Source organism: Geotrypetes seraphini, chromosome 2, assembly GCF_902459505.1.
Source record: "Geotrypetes seraphini chromosome 2, aGeoSer1.1, whole genome shotgun sequence".
Lineage (NCBI taxonomy): Eukaryota > Metazoa > Chordata > Amphibia > Gymnophiona > Dermophiidae > Geotrypetes > Geotrypetes seraphini.
In genome coordinates this window covers 399214609-399234700 of record NC_047085.1, presented here as the reverse complement: position 1 = coordinate 399234700, position 20092 = coordinate 399214609, and the positions used below count along the sequence as shown (strand labels likewise).

General features: G+C 41.6%; 1 protein-coding gene across 3 annotated transcripts in view; it reads left to right on the top strand.

The window, feature by feature from the left end:
* Positions 1 to 20092, top strand: part of ITGB8 (integrin subunit beta 8) — a 153188-nt gene that overhangs the window by 79098 nt on the left and 53998 nt on the right. For all 3 annotated transcript variants that reach the window (XM_033930923.1, XM_033930925.1, XM_033930924.1), the window contains 3 exons: positions 3221 to 3379; positions 13533 to 13628; positions 13723 to 13812. In XM_033930923.1, the coding sequence (XP_033786814.1) occupies positions 3221 to 3379; positions 13533 to 13628; positions 13723 to 13812 (345 nt within the window). The remainder of the gene's footprint in view (positions 1 to 3220; positions 3380 to 13532; positions 13629 to 13722; positions 13813 to 20092) is intronic.

Genomic DNA, 20092 nt, shown 5'->3' with positions numbered 1-20092 from the left:
CTTTTAGCCACAGTTCTTAATTGGCAGATAAAAGCAGGCAATATATTTCTTAGGAGTGTTATGATATCCTTAAGCAGCTCTAAACATCACATAGATTGGCTCATACAGAGAATGGTGGAAAACGTTAGCAGCAAACATGACAGTATATAGCTCCCAGCCTGCAGACCTCAATCTGCTACTGGTCTCCATGGCAACCACACTGAGCAACCACAGCTGAATGGAGCACAATAATAAGCCCAGATGGAAAATTAAACTGCTACCAGCCTGAGACAAATTCACATACTTTTGCTTTTATAAGTGCTTTCCCAGAACACTGTGCTTTCTTATTTCACAAAACAAAAATCAGGTAAGTAGAATGAGAGAGAGACTTACAGATTCAAACAACCTGTATAGCTTCAACAGCTTCAGAGATTAAAGGCATGGCTTCCACCCCTTCCCTGGCTTCTGGCAAGGAGGTAAATTCAGTAGCTGGGTTTAGGAGAAATTTCACCCAACTCCTGCAAATCCCATTCTAAAGGTTCAGCACTAGTACACAAGTCCAGCTAACCCTTAGCTGGGCACTTGGTCTGTCTTCTGTCAGAACCACTTTCTCTGAAGCTCTTGTGCTCTCTGTAGCTTCCATCCCTGCTCTTTAACTTGATCCTAACTTTAAGGAGCTCTAAACCACCCCCCCTAAGCTAGGGCGGGAAAACAAGAGTCAGGAACTTCATACAATGAAGCAGGCAACACGTCCCTGCCTCAAGAATCTGTCTTCCTTAAACATACCATAGTGCAAATCCTGGCTATTTTAGGGAGAAAACCCTGAACTAGCCCTGGATTTGTCACAATGGGCAGACTGGATGGGTCATTTGCTCTTTATCTTCCATCATGTTTCTATATTTCTATACTACTTGGATCTTTCTTCTCAGCTCTTTGTGACTTTCCACCTTAACAGTTTTGGAGTTCTGTAACCAAGAGATCCATCTCCACTTGGCTAGCAGACTATATCTCCTATGCATACTGTATGCTCAGGCTCATAATGTACACGGTATGTGGCTTCAGAAGCTCATTTCAGCTCTATTTCTATTGAGGACATCGGCAAACTGGCCACTTGGACCTCAATCCATACCTTCATTTCCCACTTCTGTTTAGAGCACCAAGTTTCCTGCCAACCCTTTCATGGTCCTGGCAGCTTAGGAGTCTCACATGTGAGAATATTATGCCTGCTTAGCTTTGGAGAAAGCAAAGTGACTTATCTATAGATCTTTTTCATGCATGTTAACTTCTGAAGTGGACCCTAACATCACATAACTATGATTTGGATTATTCTTCTCAATGTGCATCTCTTTACATTTGTCCACATTAAATTTCATCTGGGCAGCCTGAAAGTATTTTCATTTTGAGTGATTTCCTAAGTTATTTAGGGCAGTGGTTCCCAAACCTGTCCTGGAGGACCACCAGACAGTCAGGGTTCAGGATAACCCTAATGAATATGCATGAAAGAGATTTGCATGTAATGAAGATGATAAGAATGCAGATCTGCCCCAAGCATATTTATTAGGGCTGTCCTGAAAACTCGACAGGCTTCAGAGTTGGGGACCACTGATTTAGGGGAATGTTTGTTTTGGTTTTGTTTGGGATCTGTTCCCCCTTGTATCATCACAGGAGATGACGGAGAACATTTTCTGGTTCCCTCCGCTCTACAATCCAAGCACCTATATTTCTCTTCCCAAACCACCCCCTCCCCCTTCATCTGCCTTCATAGTTTCTAGTAAGGATCTATTAAGGCAAGAGAGGCAGGGGCAAGACTTTGGAGAATTGTCACAGCCATGGCCAAGGCAGTGGGCGAGAGCAGACCTTGCTAGACCTTGCTAGACCAAGGGAGATTGGCCCAGGTGGTGGAAGGGCATGGATTGCAATGGGTGCGGGAAAACCTTACCTGGTTTATTTTTCCAGCGATGGAAAAGGACAGAAAAAAGTAAGTAATACCACTTCTGTTATAAATTGCCCATCCCTATTAAGAGCTTTTTCTCTCGCTCTCCTCCAGTATCTTCTACCTCCTTACTCATGTTCCATCTCCAATATTTAATAATTCAAACATACCTGATAGCCACAGCTAATACATACTCATACTTTTATACAATGCCACCTTTGTAGCAGCCCCTAAATTATTGCATAGTTCCCCCCCCCCCCACCAAAAATCATTTTAGAACAGAACTTAATCACTTGTCTTTTTGAATAAAATGTCTTTTTTTTTTTTTTCCTATGAATTAAAGTGATGTATGTGTTACACTCAATGTCAGATAAATCACATGATCACTATGGCTTAAAATAAGTAATTGTGTCAGTCAGAAGTTAGTTTTACTCCAAAGGCACACTAATGATAATCCTGCTCTTTAATCTATTCAACAAAAAATAATTTACCTATGTCTTTAAAAATGCCATTAAAAAACCCTATAATAAACAGTTGCCGCACTCGCTTTCAATATACAAAATAAATAATTCAATATCTTCTTTTTCATCTTTCTTCTTTTAAAATTCTCATCATTCTTTTTAAACCACAATAAATAAAAAAAATAAATATTTTTTTGTGACCTCAGCGGCTATACTCAAGCATCATATTTCATGTAAAGCTTGAGTCACATCGTAGCCAGCCTCCTCATCGACCACAGTATCTATATTTTCATTATAAACTTATTTTATGAAATATAAAGCCTAGGTTGACTTATCTTAATAATATAATAATTGGGGCTATATTATTAAGATAAGTCAACCTAGGCTTTAAATTTCAAAAAATAAGTTTATAATGAAAATATAGATACTGTGGCTGATGAGGAGGCTGGCTACGATGTGACTCAAGCTTTACATGAAATATGATGCTTGTGTAGCCGCTGAAGTCACTAAAAAATATTTATTTTTTATTTATTGTGGTTTAAAAAGAATGATGAGAATTTTAAAAGAAGAAAGACTGAAAAAGAAGATATTAAATTATTTATTTTGTATATTGAAAGTGAGTGCGGGAGCTGTTTATTATAGCTTTTATACTGCTTCACTCAGAAGAAAATATCTTTTATCTATATTAATTAAGACCAGAATAGACTGATTAAAAAAAAAAAAAAAAAAAAGATACCTTTATTTGATGATAAAATTTGCTATGATTTGTAAATTTACTAATAGACTGTTTTAAAGAAGAAAAGAATGATTTTGGTTCTTATATGTTTTTGTTTTTTTTTAACCTTAGGGAGAGATTGGATGGCGTAAAGAAGCTATACGCTTACTTCTGTTGATGACAGATCAGACCTCGCACTTAGCTCTTGACAGCAAGCTAGCTGGGATTGTTGTTCCTAATGATGGAAACTGTCATCTGAGAGATAATGTATACATCAGATCAACCAACATGGTATCACTTATAGTTAATAACCTTTTTTTACACACTGTGAGGGCAATCGGAGAAAAGCAAGAGATGACAGAGTAGAAATATCAGGCCCAACAGAGAAAGATATAATGCACAGTCTGCAAATTATTATATAAATTAATGAAGTCTTGAGAAAACTGTGGTTGAAAATGAAGTATCATTTGCTTGTCATCTGACATTTTACAGAAACATTTTTATTTTACTGTCTCTTAAGCTTCACCAAACAGCTAGAGATTGATGGACTCGTGTCTTATATTAGTTTGCATCATACACCATATTTTCTGTTTGACTTACTTGCAAATTCAGCTTTTTTGAGGGTAATTTTATAACAGTTTGTTGAGTCACATAGATGCATATGTTGTGCCTATTTTAGAAAGGCATCATCCTCCAAATTCTATAAAAAGCTCTATAAATTGCGCACACAAATTTGGGTGCTTGCACAATTTAATAATGAGCCAATTAGCACTCATAATTGGGATCTTATCAAGCAATTATTGGTACTAATAGGAATTAAAATTTACATGTGTAAATATAGGTGCGTAAATTTTATGCTCATTTCTAAAAAGAGAGCATGGCCATGGGCAGATTGGGGTATTCCTGCAATAGTCCTTGGTTAAAAAATAATGGGGGTGGAGGTCTGTCCCTAATTTAGATGCGAGTATTTACAAAAGTTAAAAAAACCCCAAAAATATACCAATAGAATCCAAAGAACACCAAGGGAAAACCGAAGAGCAAAAAAACCCTGTTGATGTGATACTTGATAGTGATGTACTTTATCAGAATTTATTGTAACGATTCTTCAGATAATTCAAATTATGCAGGTAAAAGTTAATATATACAATATAAATCAAGGAGCTGTGGTAGGGAACCAACAAAATCCGTGTTGTGGCTTGGAATGCCCTCCTCAGGGTTCCAAATGCCACATGATATAATTATGCTATAAAGCATACAATAGTGTGTGACTAAAGCAGCGCCAATATAAGGAGCGCGTGTTGTATGGATTAACTTTTATCTGCATCATTTGAATTACCTGTGAAGAATCATTACAATAAACTCTGATATCAAGAACGTCACAGCCACAGTTTTGGTTTCGCTCTTTGATGTGAGGATTTACATCATGTTTCAGTTGTGCCTAAATTTAGGCACAATTCCTGGCGCTAAGCCCTATTTTGTGCTGTTGATTATGTAGGTTACTTTGTTCCTCACCTAGCTAATAGGCAGGTTATGAATAAAATTCCATAAATGGCACCTAACTTTGAGAACTGTTTATATAATTGCGCTATTCTATATCGGTGATTTTTTTTTTAGGTACCATTTATAGAATCTAGTCCCATATGTGCCTTTATAAAATTGCGCCACTCTATATCGGCGAAGATTTTTTTTTTTAGGTACCATTTTTAGAATCTAGTCCCATATGTGCCTTTATAAAATTGCGCCACCAGAAAGGTAAGACATTTCCACATGTGCTGAAGCAGGCACACATGGCATACTCAAGTTTATGTGGATGCAAACATTTTATAACATCAAAGTCTTAAACTCTGTCCCTCTTCAACCCCTGCAATTGTTTGCAAGTTTACTATACAACAGTTGCAACTATGAACTGATGCTACATACTTTCATGTTTGTGTACTTCCAGACCATTATATAAGCACTTATTTCTTCACATAAGACATTATTTTACATGCAAGGTTAATTTGTAAGAGATGTCAGAGATGACTAATGAATCATTAGATTTGAGACAGCAAAAGAAGTTGCACATTGTCTGCATATATGAGGCAGGTAATACATATTTAAGGTCTGAAAAAAACAGCGAGAGGTGAAAGAAAATGATTTAACCAGAGTAGGACTTAATACACTACTTTAAGAGAGTGTGTGGTAGAGTAGGTATCAGACTATTGATTTTACTAATCTATCTAATAAGCGGTAGCATCAAATATGTTAACACTCTATCCACAATTACATTCAGTCCACTACCCTGATCTATCAATCAAGCACATAATTAACCCACAAGAAGACAGGGTAAATCATATTGACGTAAAATTAGCAATAAGGAATTAGAAGAATCCCTACCTTGCATATTATTCTATGTCCCACCGAAAAGCTGGCCAAAAGCCAAAGAGGACTTTTATGAATTTGTTCTACATAATTCAATTATTCCTTCTTACAATATCATCGCAGGTGACATAAACATACACCTAGATGAAAAGGACAATCCAGATACGAAAGACTTTAAAAACTTTCTATCTCTACTCAATTACAATCTCCCTTTGCCCACACAAACACATGAAAAAGGTCATCACTTAGATGTAGTAGCTGTATCCACAAAGGAAATTTTAGACCCTGCCATCTCTCTAACTGATGGCACCTGGTATCACGATATCTGGTCTGACCACTTTACTTATTATTTCAAATTAATCTGGACTCATCTAAAATCTAAAACACATCCAAGGATAAAAAGAGAACATCACACAAGGGGCTATATAAAGCCAGAAGAATATTGGTCACAATATGAACTACAAGCGGAAATAGGAGGAGTCTCTTTCTGGGATCACTGGATGGAAACTAGCACATTCACTTTAGATAAAATTGCCCCCAAACGAAATAGCAAAAGCTGCGCAAATAAATATAACAAATGGTTTGACACCGAACTTCTAAAAATGGAACAACTAGTAAGACGACTAGAAAGAATTTGGAAAAAAAACAGGAGAATTGTCAGACCGTAACAACTGGAGATCTAACATAAAAATCTACAAACAACTGATAAAAGACAAACGTAAAGCATTCTACTCTTCTAAAATCAACTTATCTAGCACTAGTTCGAAAGGAATCAATACAAAAGAGCTGTTCAACTTGGTTACGAATTTATTTGACACCACAAGCCACACTCAACTCGTGCACAATATTAAATCACCTACAGCAAATGATTTAGCACAGCATTTCGATTCAAAAATTAAAAACCTAAGAAACAACTGTTTGACAAATGACACTAATGGTCATCAAATAGCTAACATACAAGGAAATGAAATACCAGCAGACAAAATGGAAAGTTCCTCACTAACAATGGTCACATAATAATAACCTCAATTCCAAAAAATAGCAAAGAATCATCAGCACTGGTAACCAACTATAGACCAGTAGCATCCATTCCATTTATTGTAAAAATCATGGAAGGATTGGTACATGCCCAACTGATGGAATATCTAGATCAGTTCTCTCTCTTGCATGAAACTCAATCTGGTTGTAGACCTTTGTTCAGTACAGAAATGGTAATTGCAGCTATCTTAGATAATCTGCGTCTCTTGTTTAGTAAGGGCTTTAATGCTCTGATCATGCAATTTGATATGAGCTCTGCCTTTGATCTAGTTGACCATGGGAAAATGCTACAATGCCTAGATGCAATTGGTATTAGGAAGAGGTGTTGGACTGGTTTCGAGGCTTCCTTATGTCCTGTACCTATCAAGTATGTTTCAATTATGATCTCTCCGATACCTGGAGCAATCCATCTGGCGTACCGCAAGGATCACCACTATCCCCATTGCTTTTCAATGTCTACATGTACTCATTAGGTGTGCAATTGACCCAGCTGGGGATAAAATTATTCAGTTACGCAGATGACTTTACGATCATCATTCCATTCACTAACTCTCTCTCGGAAATTACTCCCAAGGCATCAGAAGCACTAAATTTGATGGAGCAATGGATGACTGAATTCAAACTGAAACTTAATTCAGAAAAAACTAAATTTTTGTAGCTTCGCCACACCCGCTTGACACCAAACCACCGCTATGCATCAATAACCTCAGTTACCCTATTCAGTCTACTATGAAGGTATTGGGTATAACACTAGACCAATGCTTAACTATGAAGGACCAGGTAGATTCCTTAATCAGAAAGGGCTTTTTCACTCTCTGGAAACTTCGATCCATTAGAGCATATTTTGATATGTCAGCATTTAGAATCCTGGTACAATCCCTCGTACCGAGTCAACTTGATTACCGTAACATCACCTATTTAGCAATCTCCCAAAAGAATATGCGATGATTACAATTGGTGCAAAATGCAGCGGTGAAACTGATTTTTGGGCTGAAGAAGTTTGATCATGTGACACCTTACTACCGACAACTGCATTGGCTGTCAATGGAGGCATGCATAAAATTTAAGTTCACCTATTTCTGCTTTAAAGTACTGTATGGTCTAGCCCGGGGGTCGGCAACCCGCGGCTCCAGAGCCGCATGCGGCTCTTTTCCACCTCTGCTGCGGCTCCGGTAGTGTGTCACGCAGGAATGCAGCTTACAAGTCCGGCGTCGCGGCGGGAAATAGCCATGCTGAGCAGTGAGCTCAGCACACACAGATGAAAGCCTTGCTTGCTGATTGGTCCGGCGGCACGGCGGGGCGGGGCCGCCGGACCAATCAGCAAGCAAGGCTTTCATCTGTGTAGTGCTGAGCTCACTGCTCAGCGTGGCTATTTCCCGCCGCGACGCTGGACTTGTAAGGTGCCTGAAAAAGAAATCATCCTGGCCGGGGTCGATGTCATGCTCCGGAGATCTACAGCCTTCCTATCTCCCTCTCCCTTCTACCTGCTTCCGGCCACATCCCCTGCTCCGCGGCTCTCTTCGGCAACTCAGCAGCAGCTTCTGACGTCGGGGCCTACCCTCTGCGAGTCCCGCTTGTTTCAACTTCCTTTTTCCACAAAGGCGGGACTCGTAGAGGGAAGGCCTCGATGTCGGCAGCTTGTCTTGATCACCGCTGCTGACGAGTTGCTTAAGAGAGCCGCGGAGCAGGGGGGTTTTGCCAGGTGCAGGTAGAAGGGAGAGGGCCAGATGCAGGACTCGTGGGTGAGGGAGCAGAAGAGAGAGAGAAAGAGAGAGGGGAGGGAAACAAAAGGAAATATTTCATACTGGGCTGGGCCGGAGTGGAGGGAGGGTGGAAAGATTGCATTAACAATGGAAAAGGGGGGAAAGCTGAAAATGGAGATAGTGACACAAAGAAGAGAAAGGGTAAGCAGGACCTACTGAATAAGGATAGAGATACAGAGGGGACATGAAGAGGAGGTGAAATAGAGACATAGAAGTAATACTGAAAAAGTGTGTGTGTGTGGGGGGGAGATAAAGACATTGAAAGGGCAAATGGTGAACATGGGGTAAAGACAAGGACAGAGACAAATGAAGATTCTGAAAAAGTGGTGAGATAGGGATATAGGTGAGATGGACACAAAGAAGGGGGATGCTGGAAAATAGGTGGAATGGTAATTCTGACAGACACAGAAGGGAAATGCTGGATCAAGGAGAGATGGGGCTCAGGCTGGATGGAATGAGGAGAAATGCCTTGTTGGCCCGGAACTGCCTCTCCTACATCAGAATTGACGTCAGGGAGCGGAATGCTGGTCAGCGCAACACTTCTGCAGGGAAAGCTTGGGACGGCGGTGGCTTGGGGGCTGTTCCCCGATTGCGGTGGCAGCAAACCGAGTGGCTTGGGGGACGGCACGGAGACAGAAAGAAGGGGGAACAGGGAGACAGAAAGAAAAAGTTGGGGGAGAGAATGAGGTCTGGAGGAGAGGAAACATACAGGAGGCTGAAAGAAAGGAAGAAAGATTGGATACACAGTCAGAAGAAGAAAGTGCAACCAGAGACTCATGAAATCACCAAATAGCAAAGGTAGGAAAAATGATTTTATTTTCAATTTAGTGATCCTGTATATAGCATTAAGATAAGAAACAATATATGCAGTGTTAGATTTGTTTTATAATGGTTTTGCGGCTCCAAGTTTTTTTTTCTTTTCGAAAACGGGTCCAAGTGGCTCTTTATGTCTTAAAGGTTGCAGACAGACAGAGGGACACAGTAAGCTCTGATTCCAGGCACACCTCCATGGAGCCACACAGCCTGCGCTCAAACCCACTAGTAGACGAACCTGGGGTGAGCAAGCTCCCAAGGGAATAGTCTCTGAGCCCCAATCCAAACATGCAGGCTGTCCAGAAGGTGCACTGCCAGACAGCCAACCCCCTGGAATGACTTTCCGCAAAGTCTGCTATCTCCTGCAGTCAGAGCTATCCCCACAGGGAACCTCTGCAGCACATAGGCGTGAATTGCAAACAAAAATGAGTTTAAAGAAAAATAAACACAAGCAGAAAAGACTAGCTCCTGTCTAGCTTGTAGGAATGCAACTGGATTCTTGAGGACAATCTTGAGGTAAAATGAGAGGGACATGCTGTCTGGTGTCCACTGATGCATAACCCACTTGTCCAGGAATACCATCTAACTTGTCCAGTAATAAAGCGGGATTGTACAAGAACCTGCTATTTACCCATATCTTACATGTGCTTAAATTGACCCTTCAGACTCTAGCTATTATACTCCTATTTTACTTCCATTCTGTCAAAATTTACTAGGAAATTTGGAGCTACATAACTCTCCTCCTTTCCTGACAAAACAACTTGTGTTAACCTTGTCAAACAGGTTTAACTTGTGTTAACCTCTGTCTGTCAGGTTGTATCCACAGGAGTGTCCAGTAGTGGCAGAGGTCTCCGGCCATTGATTTTGGGCCAGTAGGGAAGTCAGAAGATCAGCAGTCCAGTTTGCATGCTTGTTAACCACAACAATACACTCCAAATTTGCCAAAAATCCTACTATAGTTATCTCTATAGTAGGTCCTCCCGAAACCAGCGCGGTTGAACCTTTTCTCCTGGCGTGGTTTTTTGCATTTATTAGTCTGTGAGATGGTTTCAGATAAGTATTGTATTTATTTGGTATTTTTTGTATGGTGATTCTTGATTTTGTTGTGTGGTTCGGGGGGGTCTGGCTGGCAGGGTTTGTTTGGGGGTCGCTCAGGTTTTTTGTGTTGAGTTTGATTTACTCACTTTGATTGATTGATTTGTTTGATTTAATGGACTTAGGTCCCTTTAAAATTTCAGCACACTCAGGGTGCTCGATGATGGTGTGGGGTTGGAGGCTTACCGCCTTGACCCAGAAGTGAAGTGTCGGAGCTGTGCTCCTATCACTGATGGTTCACACTGAGAGCACCCTATATTATATTTATCTAATTTCGGTTTGTAAGTTGTGAGCCAATTTTGGCGTCCTGAGCGTCCCCCACACAAACCTTGATATGACTAGGTTGCCTTTTTGTGTTATCTCTGCGTGCTTGTTAAGGCAGAGGATCTCCCTGAAAGCTGTTTCAGCTTCTTTCCTTGTGACTCGATGCTGGAAATGCTGGTGATGCTGTTGATGATATTGAAGTCAATATTGATGCCCACCTATACCGAAAGGAAGCGGTACTGCAGAAAATTCCAAATTGCTGGGAACCCGATCCCAGACCTAATCTCTTCTTATAAAGAAAAACATGAAGGAACAAACACCAAAACATTTGTTGGGCGAGTTGTCTTTTTAGCCCTGGAAGATTGGGGATAGTTCCAGCAAGAAAGGTAGAACACCACGTGTCGAGTAAAAAGGAAGGCTGAAAAGCTGTCGACACCATTGGTAGAGGCAAAGGCTTGAAAATTGCCTATAGGCCCCTATGGTGAGCATAAAGAAATTTTTGTTAGAATGTAAAAGGTTTAAAAGAAAAAAAACTAAGGAGGAAATAATGAAAAACGTGAAAATTGAAGCAGGAAGACAACTTGACTGGACAAAGTCCAGATACGTCATCACTTTGTGGAAAATGAAAACTGATGACCTCACGAGCCAGCATCAGGCAGACAGGCACTTGCGCATACACAGTACAGTCTCAAAGCTTTCTAAAACTTAGTGGTGCTGACAAAGAAAGTGTTTAAAGGACCAATAAGGATGGGAGTATTGAGAGGATGAAAGAGAGGGACTGGACCTGTAAAGGAGAACTGCACCAGTGGGGGCAGAAAAGAGAAGCTGAGAAAGAGGTGCTGGACAAGGTGGAGGCTGAGGGAGAAGCACTAGACGTGCAGGGTATGGGGGAGAGGAGAGGTGCTGGAGTCAGGGGACAGGAAGAACAAGAGATCTGGACTTTTGTGACGAGAGAAACTGAAGATATGCCAGATTAATGGGGGCGGGCAGAAGTAAGAAATGCTGGACTGTGGGGGCTGAACGGTAGAGAGGTGGAAGCAGGAGAGATGAAGAAAGATGCCAGACTGTAGGGAATAGATAGAAGAGGGAGGCAAAATGATGGGGTAGAGAAGGTAGAGAGACAGAGATGCCTGGACCACATGGATATGGTGGAAGCATAGGGCAGAAAAAGTGTTAGGGGAGAAACTGGATCCAGGAATGGATAGTAGTACTACTACTAATTTCTATAGCACTACTAGACATACACAGCACTGTACATCAAAACAAAGAAGAGACAGTCCCTGCTCAAAAGAGCTTACAATCTAGTCAAGACAAACAAACTGAACAAGAAGGTGCATCAATATACTCTGCTCAGGTGGGGGAATTACAGAGGAAATTATAAAGACAGATATTGGTGCTTAGAAGGTGAGTTGGAGCTTGAAATTGAAAGAATCCTCAAAGAAGTGGGACATAGAAGGAGAATGCTGAGCATGGTAGGACACGGACACACACAGGTGATACTGGACAGAGAGGGGATAGGGACACAGGTCATGCTGGTCACTCTGGGAGATAACACAAATCTTTATCTATTTCTGTCTTACTGTACCACTCCATCTGACATGCAGGGCAAAATGGTTTACAAAACTGAAAGGAAAAGAACTCCAAAGAGTAATAGGAAAGAATCACAGTCGCTGCTTTGGTTTCTTATAAGCTGTGTTTATAAGAAAATAATGCCAGCTTTGAACTGGTGGTGTTTTCACTCCCTGACGCATTCATAAAGGGGTCAGTGTTATTATTCAGAACAGCACGATCCCTGAAGCCTTCATGGCCTCCCTTCAATCAATACTTACTAAAAAAAAAAAAAAAAAAAATCCCTATGTGAATATATACATAACACCAATTAGCACCGGCAACAGTATATCAAATGTGTTATCAGATGCATCATAGCACTCCCTTCCAGCCTCCTATAATGTTTAAAGCAAATCGCTTGAAAATTAAAAAGAAAGCACTTATGTTCTTATGATGTTATCTGTATAGTTAGTAGGAGTGCAGGCTTCGTGAGGGTAGCGCTAGCATCATAGGCAGCAGATTCCATTGTCAGAGCTAACTCAAAAGTGAAACTCAGTGTCCAAACTCAATCTCCCAGCAGTTCAAAATTTAAACAGTCATTTTTCCTAATTCTTCTTCCTCCTTCAATCAGGCCACTTGACCCCTAATGGTAGTACCACATGACTACTGCTAGGAGTAGGAATAACCCAACATCATTTCCAGCTTAATGCCAGTGTGGGATGAAGTGACCTGAAGATGGTCCTGCTCAACCCTAGACACCAGGAAGCATGACCACCACCCTCGACAGATTTCAGGCATCTTCAGAGGTCTATGATGTATTCAGGAGTTTAGAGGAGGTTGATCGGAGTGAGGGGAGGCTGTGATGCCTTGTGGGGATGGAGAGTATGACTGGAGGGGGATGCATGAATGAATACCTTAATACCAGCTTGTTTAAAATTGTTCTGTGGATTATCAAGTAGCATGTATTCACAGCCTGATGTGCCAAGGAGTTAAAATAATGAAGCATATGAGGTTGATAGCAAGCTGCATTACTTTCTTTATCACAGGAGTTACTAACCTGTGGAACTGAGTTACCCCCATACTGATCACTCGTGTGTTAAATTAAATTGCAGTAAAATGTGAGATTCTTTTGCAGTTTAGTAACTGCCCCTATGAGAATATTTATATTTACTTCAGACAACAACTTTTAACTGTAAAATGATCCCTGACAGTGAGAAATTTAGCATAAAAATCTGCTTTTTGGGAAATTGCCACTAATAGAATATATGTTTAAGAAACAACAGTGCCACACCTATTATAATCTTAATTCAACTTGCTTTATAAGTTATTTCAATTTAGTGCAGTGATCAGCATCATAATTTATATGTAAAAGGTAATTTTCTAATATGCTTGTGACTTATGTCCTAGTCAGATGCTAGTTTTTACCAGTATTTTTCTTAATCATATAGAATCTACTTTTATGCAATAGTTCTTAAAATTCATATGTTGACTACTTAAATGAAATTCATGTTTCTGAAGTAGTTTAATGCATATTTTTAATTTTGAACTATTTTATCCAATAGGAGCATCCTTCACTTGGACAACTTGCAGAAAAATTAATAGACAACAATATAATTGCTGTTTTAGCAGTTCAAGGGAGCACTTTCCATTGGTACGAGGTGGGTTCATTTATGTCACAATTATAGTAGATACTTTCTTTTCATAATTGTACTGATTGTGAATTTCCACAAATGTTTCTTTTTATATATGTAGGATCTTTTGTCCCTGTTACCGGGTACCATTGCTAAACAACTAGAACCTACAGCAGTGAATCTCAAAGAATTGGTTGTAGATGCATATCAGGTATGTAGAGCAAGATATTTTTTTGCTTATTTCTCTATTTATAGGTGTTAAAATTTCTATTTAAAAATTCCCAACTGTTATAAGCAAAATGTTAGATCTTATCTTAGGACAAACTCTCCCTCCATCCCATTGCAGAATGCTAGGGATTCCCACATAGTAACATAACATAGTAACATAGTAGATGACGGCAGATAAAGACCCGAATGGTCCATCCAGTCTGCCCAACCTGATTCAATTTAAATTTTTTAAATTTATTCTTCTTAGCTATTTCTGGGCAAGAATCCAAAGCTCTATTCGATACTGTGCTTTGGTTCCAACTGCTGAAATCTCTGTCAAAACCTACTCCAGTCCATCTACACCCTCCCAGCCATTGAAGCCCTCCCCAGCCCATCCTCCCCCAATGGCCATATACAGACACAGACCATGCAAGTCTGCCCAGTACTGGCCTTAGTTCAATATTTAATATTATTTTCTGATTCTAGATCCTCTGTGTTCATCCCACGCTTCTTTGAGCTCAGTCACTGTTTTCCTCTCCACCACCTCTCTCAGGAGAGCATTCTAGGCATCCACCACCTTCTCCGTAAAATAAAATTTCCTAGCATTGTTCTTGAATCTACCACCCCTCAACCTCAAATTATGTCCCCTGGTTTTACCATTTTCCTTTCTCTGGATAAGATTTTGTTCTATGTTAATACCCTTCAAGTATTTGAACGTCTGAATCATATCTCCCCTGTTCCTCCTTTCCTCTAGGGCAGGGGTGTCAAAGTCCCTCCTCAAGGGCCGCAGTCCAGTCGGGTTTTCAGGATTTCCCCAATGAATATGCATGAGATCTATTAGCATACAATGAAAGCATTACATGCAAATAGATCTCATGCATATTCATTGGGGAAATTCTGAAAACCTGACTGTATTGCTGCCCTCGAGGAGGAACTTTGACACCCCTGCTCTAGGGTATACATATTCAGGGCTTCCAGTCTCTTCTCATTCCAGCCTATCTGGCGCAAGCCTCCTATCATTTTCGTTGCCCTCCTCTAGACCGCTTCAAGTTTTCTTACGTCCTTCACCAGATACGGTCTCCAAAACTGAACACAATACTCCAAGTAGGGCCTCACCAATGACCTGTACACCTTCTTCCTTCTACTGGCTACTCCTCTCTTTATACAGCCCAGCATCCTTCTAGCAGCAGCCACCGCTTTGTCACACTGGTTTTTTGCCTTTAGATCTTCGGACATTATCAGCCCAAGGTCCCTCTCCCCATCCGTGCATATCAGCTTCTCACCTCCCAGCATATATGGTTCCTTCCGATTATTAATCTCCAAATGCATTACTCTGCATTTCTATGCATTGAATTTTAGTTGCCAGGCATTAGACCATTCCTCTAAGTTTTGCAGATCCTTTTTCATATTTTCCACTCTCTCTTTGGTGTCTACTCTGTTACAAATCTTGATATCATCTGCAAAAACGCACACTTTTCCTTCTAACCCTTCAGCAAATTTCACTCACAAACATATTGAACAGGATCGGCCCCAGCACCGAACCCTGAGGGACTCCACTATTTATTTATTCAATTTTCTATACCATTCTACCAGGGGAGCTCAGAACGGTTACATGCATTTATTCAGGTACTCAAGCAGTTTTCCCTCTCTGTCCCGGCGGGTTCACAATCTATCTAATGTACCTGGGGCAACTCACCTTTCCTTCCTCTGAGTGACTTCCATTAACCACCACCCTCTGGCGTCTGTCCGACAGCCTAACCCAGTTCACCACTTTGGGTCCTAACTTCAACCCTTCAAGTTTGTTCAGTAGCCGTGCTGAAATCTAAGTAAATCTAGCATATGTCCTCGATCCAGCTCTCCGGTCACCCAATCAAAAAATTAAATCAAGTTCGTTTGGCACGATTTACCTTTTGTAAAGCCATGTTGCCTTGGATCATGTAACCCATTAGATTCAAGGAAGTACACTATCCTTTCTTTCAGCAACACTTCCATTATTTTTCCAACAACCAAAGTGAGGCTCACCGGCCTGTAGTTTCTCGCTTCATCTCTGTGACCACTTTTGTGAATAGGGACCACATCAGCTCTCCTCCCAATCCCCCTGAATCACTGCAGAGATTTGTTGAACAAGTCTTTAATAGGACCCGCCAGAACCTCTCGGAGCTCCCTCAGTATCCTGGGATGGATCCCGTCTGGTCCCATCGTTTTGTCCCCCTTCAGTTTTTCAAGTTGTTATAAACACTCTCCTCCGTGAACGGTGCAGAATCTACTCCATTTTCTCTTGTAACTTTGCCAGACAATCTCAGTCCTTCTCCAGGATTTTCTTCTGTGAACACATAACAGAAGTATTTGTTTAGCATTTGCTTTTTCCTCATCACTCTCTACATATTGGTTCCCAGCATCTTTTAGTTTAGCAATTCCATTTTTCATCTTCCTCCTTTCACTAATATATCTGGAAAAAATTTTTATCTCCTTTTTTTACATTTTTAGCCATTTGTTCTTCCGCCTGCGCTTTCACCAGACGCATCTCTCTCTTGTAGAATTTGCTGCTTGTCCTAGGATAAAGCACAGTTACCGTAACAGGTGTTATCCGGGGACAGCAGGCAGATAATCTCACATCCCACCCACATCCACATTGGTGGGGTTTCTGATGCGCTGCAGAATGATGATGGTAAGAGAAAAGGCTAAAGCAGAAAGAAACCCCCCCCCCAAAAAAAAAAAAAAAAAAAGGGCAGACTGTTGTCTCTGGTTTCTGCTTTCATCTTCTTTTGATTCTTCCTTCCAGCGTCTGCCCTCTCTGTCTCTTCAATCCAGCATCTGCCCCTTCCATTCATTGTCTGCCCTCTCCCCCTTCCATATGGTATCTGCTTATTTCTATGCCCCTCTCCCCTTTCCATCCATCCTGTGCCCCCCTCTCTCCTTTTTACATGATTCATTTCAGCTTCACTGCTCTCATTTTTCTCTCTCCTACACCAGATCTAGCATCTTTGACCCTCTCTCCTTATTTCTCTGCTGACCCCTTCCCAGCATCAATCTCTTTCTACTTTCTCATTCCTTTGTCTCTCCCCTTTCCCTCATCTGATCTCTCCATTCCACCCTGACCCCTTCCCCTCTAGCTGTTTCCTTCCTTTTTTTCTCCTCCCCTGTCCAGCAGTACCCCTTCTCCCTTTCCTCCTCCCCCTATCCAACAGTAACTATCTTCTCTTCCCTTCTGCCCAGCAGCATCTCTCCTTTTCCCTCCCTCCAGATCTAGTAGCAGCTCTCCCTTTATTTTCCTTAGTCCAGAAGCTTCCCAGCCCCCAACCCTCCCCTCCCCTTTCAGTACTTGTCTGGACTAGCAATGCTGGTGCTTTGCACAGTGGCCCCACTGCGCAGGAGAAGAACCAGAGAGCAGCTCCCCTCGCGCCTGCCACAAGCATTTTGTCTGCTCAGGTGCGAGGCCTCCTCTTGGCCATTTGCGACGCACAACTGTTCCACTCACTAAACCGCGCCGAACAGAGGTCGGCGGTGAAGTTTGTGCTCCTTCCACACACGAGTTGCCCTGCTCCCTGCATGGGGCCAATTGCAGGAGAAGAGCCCATGGAGCAGCTTCCCTAAAGCTCTGCAGCAACCAGTGCTAAGCTCCTATCTTCTTTTCCTTGCTCTAAATCTGCTCCTGTTGCCACCCAAGTTTTATGCTCCTAAATTTAGGAGTTTAGTGAAATTTTGAGTAAAATTACATGCACTCAGCTCTAGTAAATTTTAAAAGATACTAATTTATAAGTATAACTTTCAAAGTTAGGAGCATAAATCCTTTGAATATTGGGCCTTTAATTGTAGGGAAGAACTTCATAAGGGCCTTTGAAATCTGCAGCAATTAGTTAATCTCTGAACAAGATCAAATGGTAGAATTATGTTAAAAAGCCTTTTCATGCCATCTGTATTCTCTATCTAATTTTTTATTTTATTTATCAATTTTATTACAAATTTTAATTAGATATCACTGGCTTGACCCAATATGGTAAACAGATGTACTAGTTATAACAAACACTCTCAATCAAAAATAGTAACCGTACTCAAACTCCGTGCTAGGCCAACAATGAAACTAAGGAGTCATACTAGCTCACCTACAGAGACGAAGACTTAATTTCTCAAGAGCCCAAAGTCAGCAACCAGAACAAATCATGGTTGTTGGACCGATACCAGGGCTATCATCGAATATTGTCTTATTTTCTCTGTGAGCCTTTCTATTTGTTATATAGAATTAATACTTTAGTTTAGATGATTGATTTTGCGTTTACTCTGGTTATTATTCTAGTTATACATTATAGAAGGTTATTATAAAGTCATTACTGAGTTATAAAAATTCTAAAAGAAGTACTTGAACAGTTGGTTTGATTTTTCTCAATAAATTTTTACTCAAAGTTTTAATACAGAAATATAACATCCTGTACAGAGGCAGGAAACATCATAACAGAAAGCAATAACAGAAACAAAGACCCATCATGTTTGAACGTTTCAGGCCGGTGAATTACAGTCGTGGTTAGGTGAATGTATTCCTCAAGCATCAAATTACTGTTCTTTCCATAAATTAGTTGAGACTACTCTATTTGACAAATTTATTACTTAACTTTGGGATTCTGATACTGACTGTATTTTATATCCTATTCTACTATTTGTATTTCTATGGTATGATTATACTTTGCTGATTGTCCAGCTCCTTTTGCTCTAAACTGCCTAATGGTAATGGCGGTATAAAAGAATAAAGTTATTATTATTATTCTGTTCCTCTTGTCACTAATTTGATTTTTTGGATCAGATCTATATTTTTAATTCTCTTACTCTCTCCATGGTTGCCTTCCTCCCTCATACTGAGGTTCGGTACCTATACAGTGGTACCTCGGTTTACGAGTGCACCGGTTTGCGAGTGTTTTGCAAGACGAGCAAAACATTTGCAAAATCGGCGCCTCGGAAACCGAGCGTGCCTCAATTTGCGAGCGGCACCCCCCTCCCCCCCCGCGATCCGGCACCCCCCTCCCTGTGATTCGGCACCCCCCACCCCCGCCGTAATCTGAACTCCCCTAGACCCACCCGAACCCGCTTCTTACTGTCATCTGGGCACTGGCATGTCCTGTGCGTTGGTGCCGGTGCCTGAAGATCGGCCTCCTATTCTTGCTGGGCCTTGAGCATCTGCACATGCTCAAGGCCTGCGAGTTCACGTTCTCTTCGAGATCTCGGCCGGTGCCCGAAGATCAGCCTCCTCTTCTTGCTGGGCCTTGAGTTCACGCTCTCTCCGAGATTGTGAACTCGCAGGCCTTGAGCATGCACAGATGCTCAAGGCCCAGCAAGAAGAAGAGGCCGATCTTCGGGCACCAACGCAAAGGGCATGCCGGTGCCGAGGTCCAGATGACAGTAAGAAGCGGGTTCGGGTGGGTCTGGGGGACTTCAGATTGCGCCGAGAGGGTGCCAAATCGCAGGGGGGGCCTTTGGGGGGAGCAATGCCGGTTCTCGTGTTGAGGGGGGGGAGATAGAGCAGCGCCGCAGACCTCGGGGGGGGGAGAGGGAACGTATCAAAGCGAGTTTCCATGATTTCCTATGGGGAAACTCGCTTTGATATACGAGTATTTTGGTTTATGAGCATGCTTCTGGAATGAATTATGCTTGTAAACCAAGGTACCACTGTATTTCCTTCCTCTCTCCATGATAGAGTTGGGTTGGTCACTCTTTCCTTCTCTTCCTCTAACCTTATATAGGCTGCCAGCAGTGCTAGTGATTAAAGTAGAGCACTACTGGCAGGCTCGCTAGCTTCACAGCCTCTCACAATCTCTTCAGTCCCTGCTACACCAAAACAGGAAGTTCCAACAGCTGATGGAACTTCCTGTTCTGATGTAGCAGGGACTGAAGAGACCTTAAGAGGCTAGAGCTGGTGTACCTTGCTGGCAGTGCTGTATTTTAATGATTAGCACTGCCAGCAGGCTATAAAAGGTTAGATGGATGGAAGGAAAGGTATTATAGTGGACCATTACAGATGCAGCTCATCGGGGGTGCTCCAGTCCAGAACCCGGTCTCTCCATGCTGCAGTCTGAAAACTTCAGGCTGCCAGCAGCGTTAATGAGCTAAACATGCTGCCTTCTGCAGCTCCAGAAGCTTTCCTTCTGCTGCAATATCCTGCTTTTGTAAGGACAGGAAGTTGAAGCGGAGGGAAAGCTGGGGCCGTCAGAGGCTCATTAACACTGCTAGTGGCCTGAAGCTTACAAGCAGCAGAAAAAGAGGTATGAGGAATGTACCTGATTGGAGGGAGGGAGAGA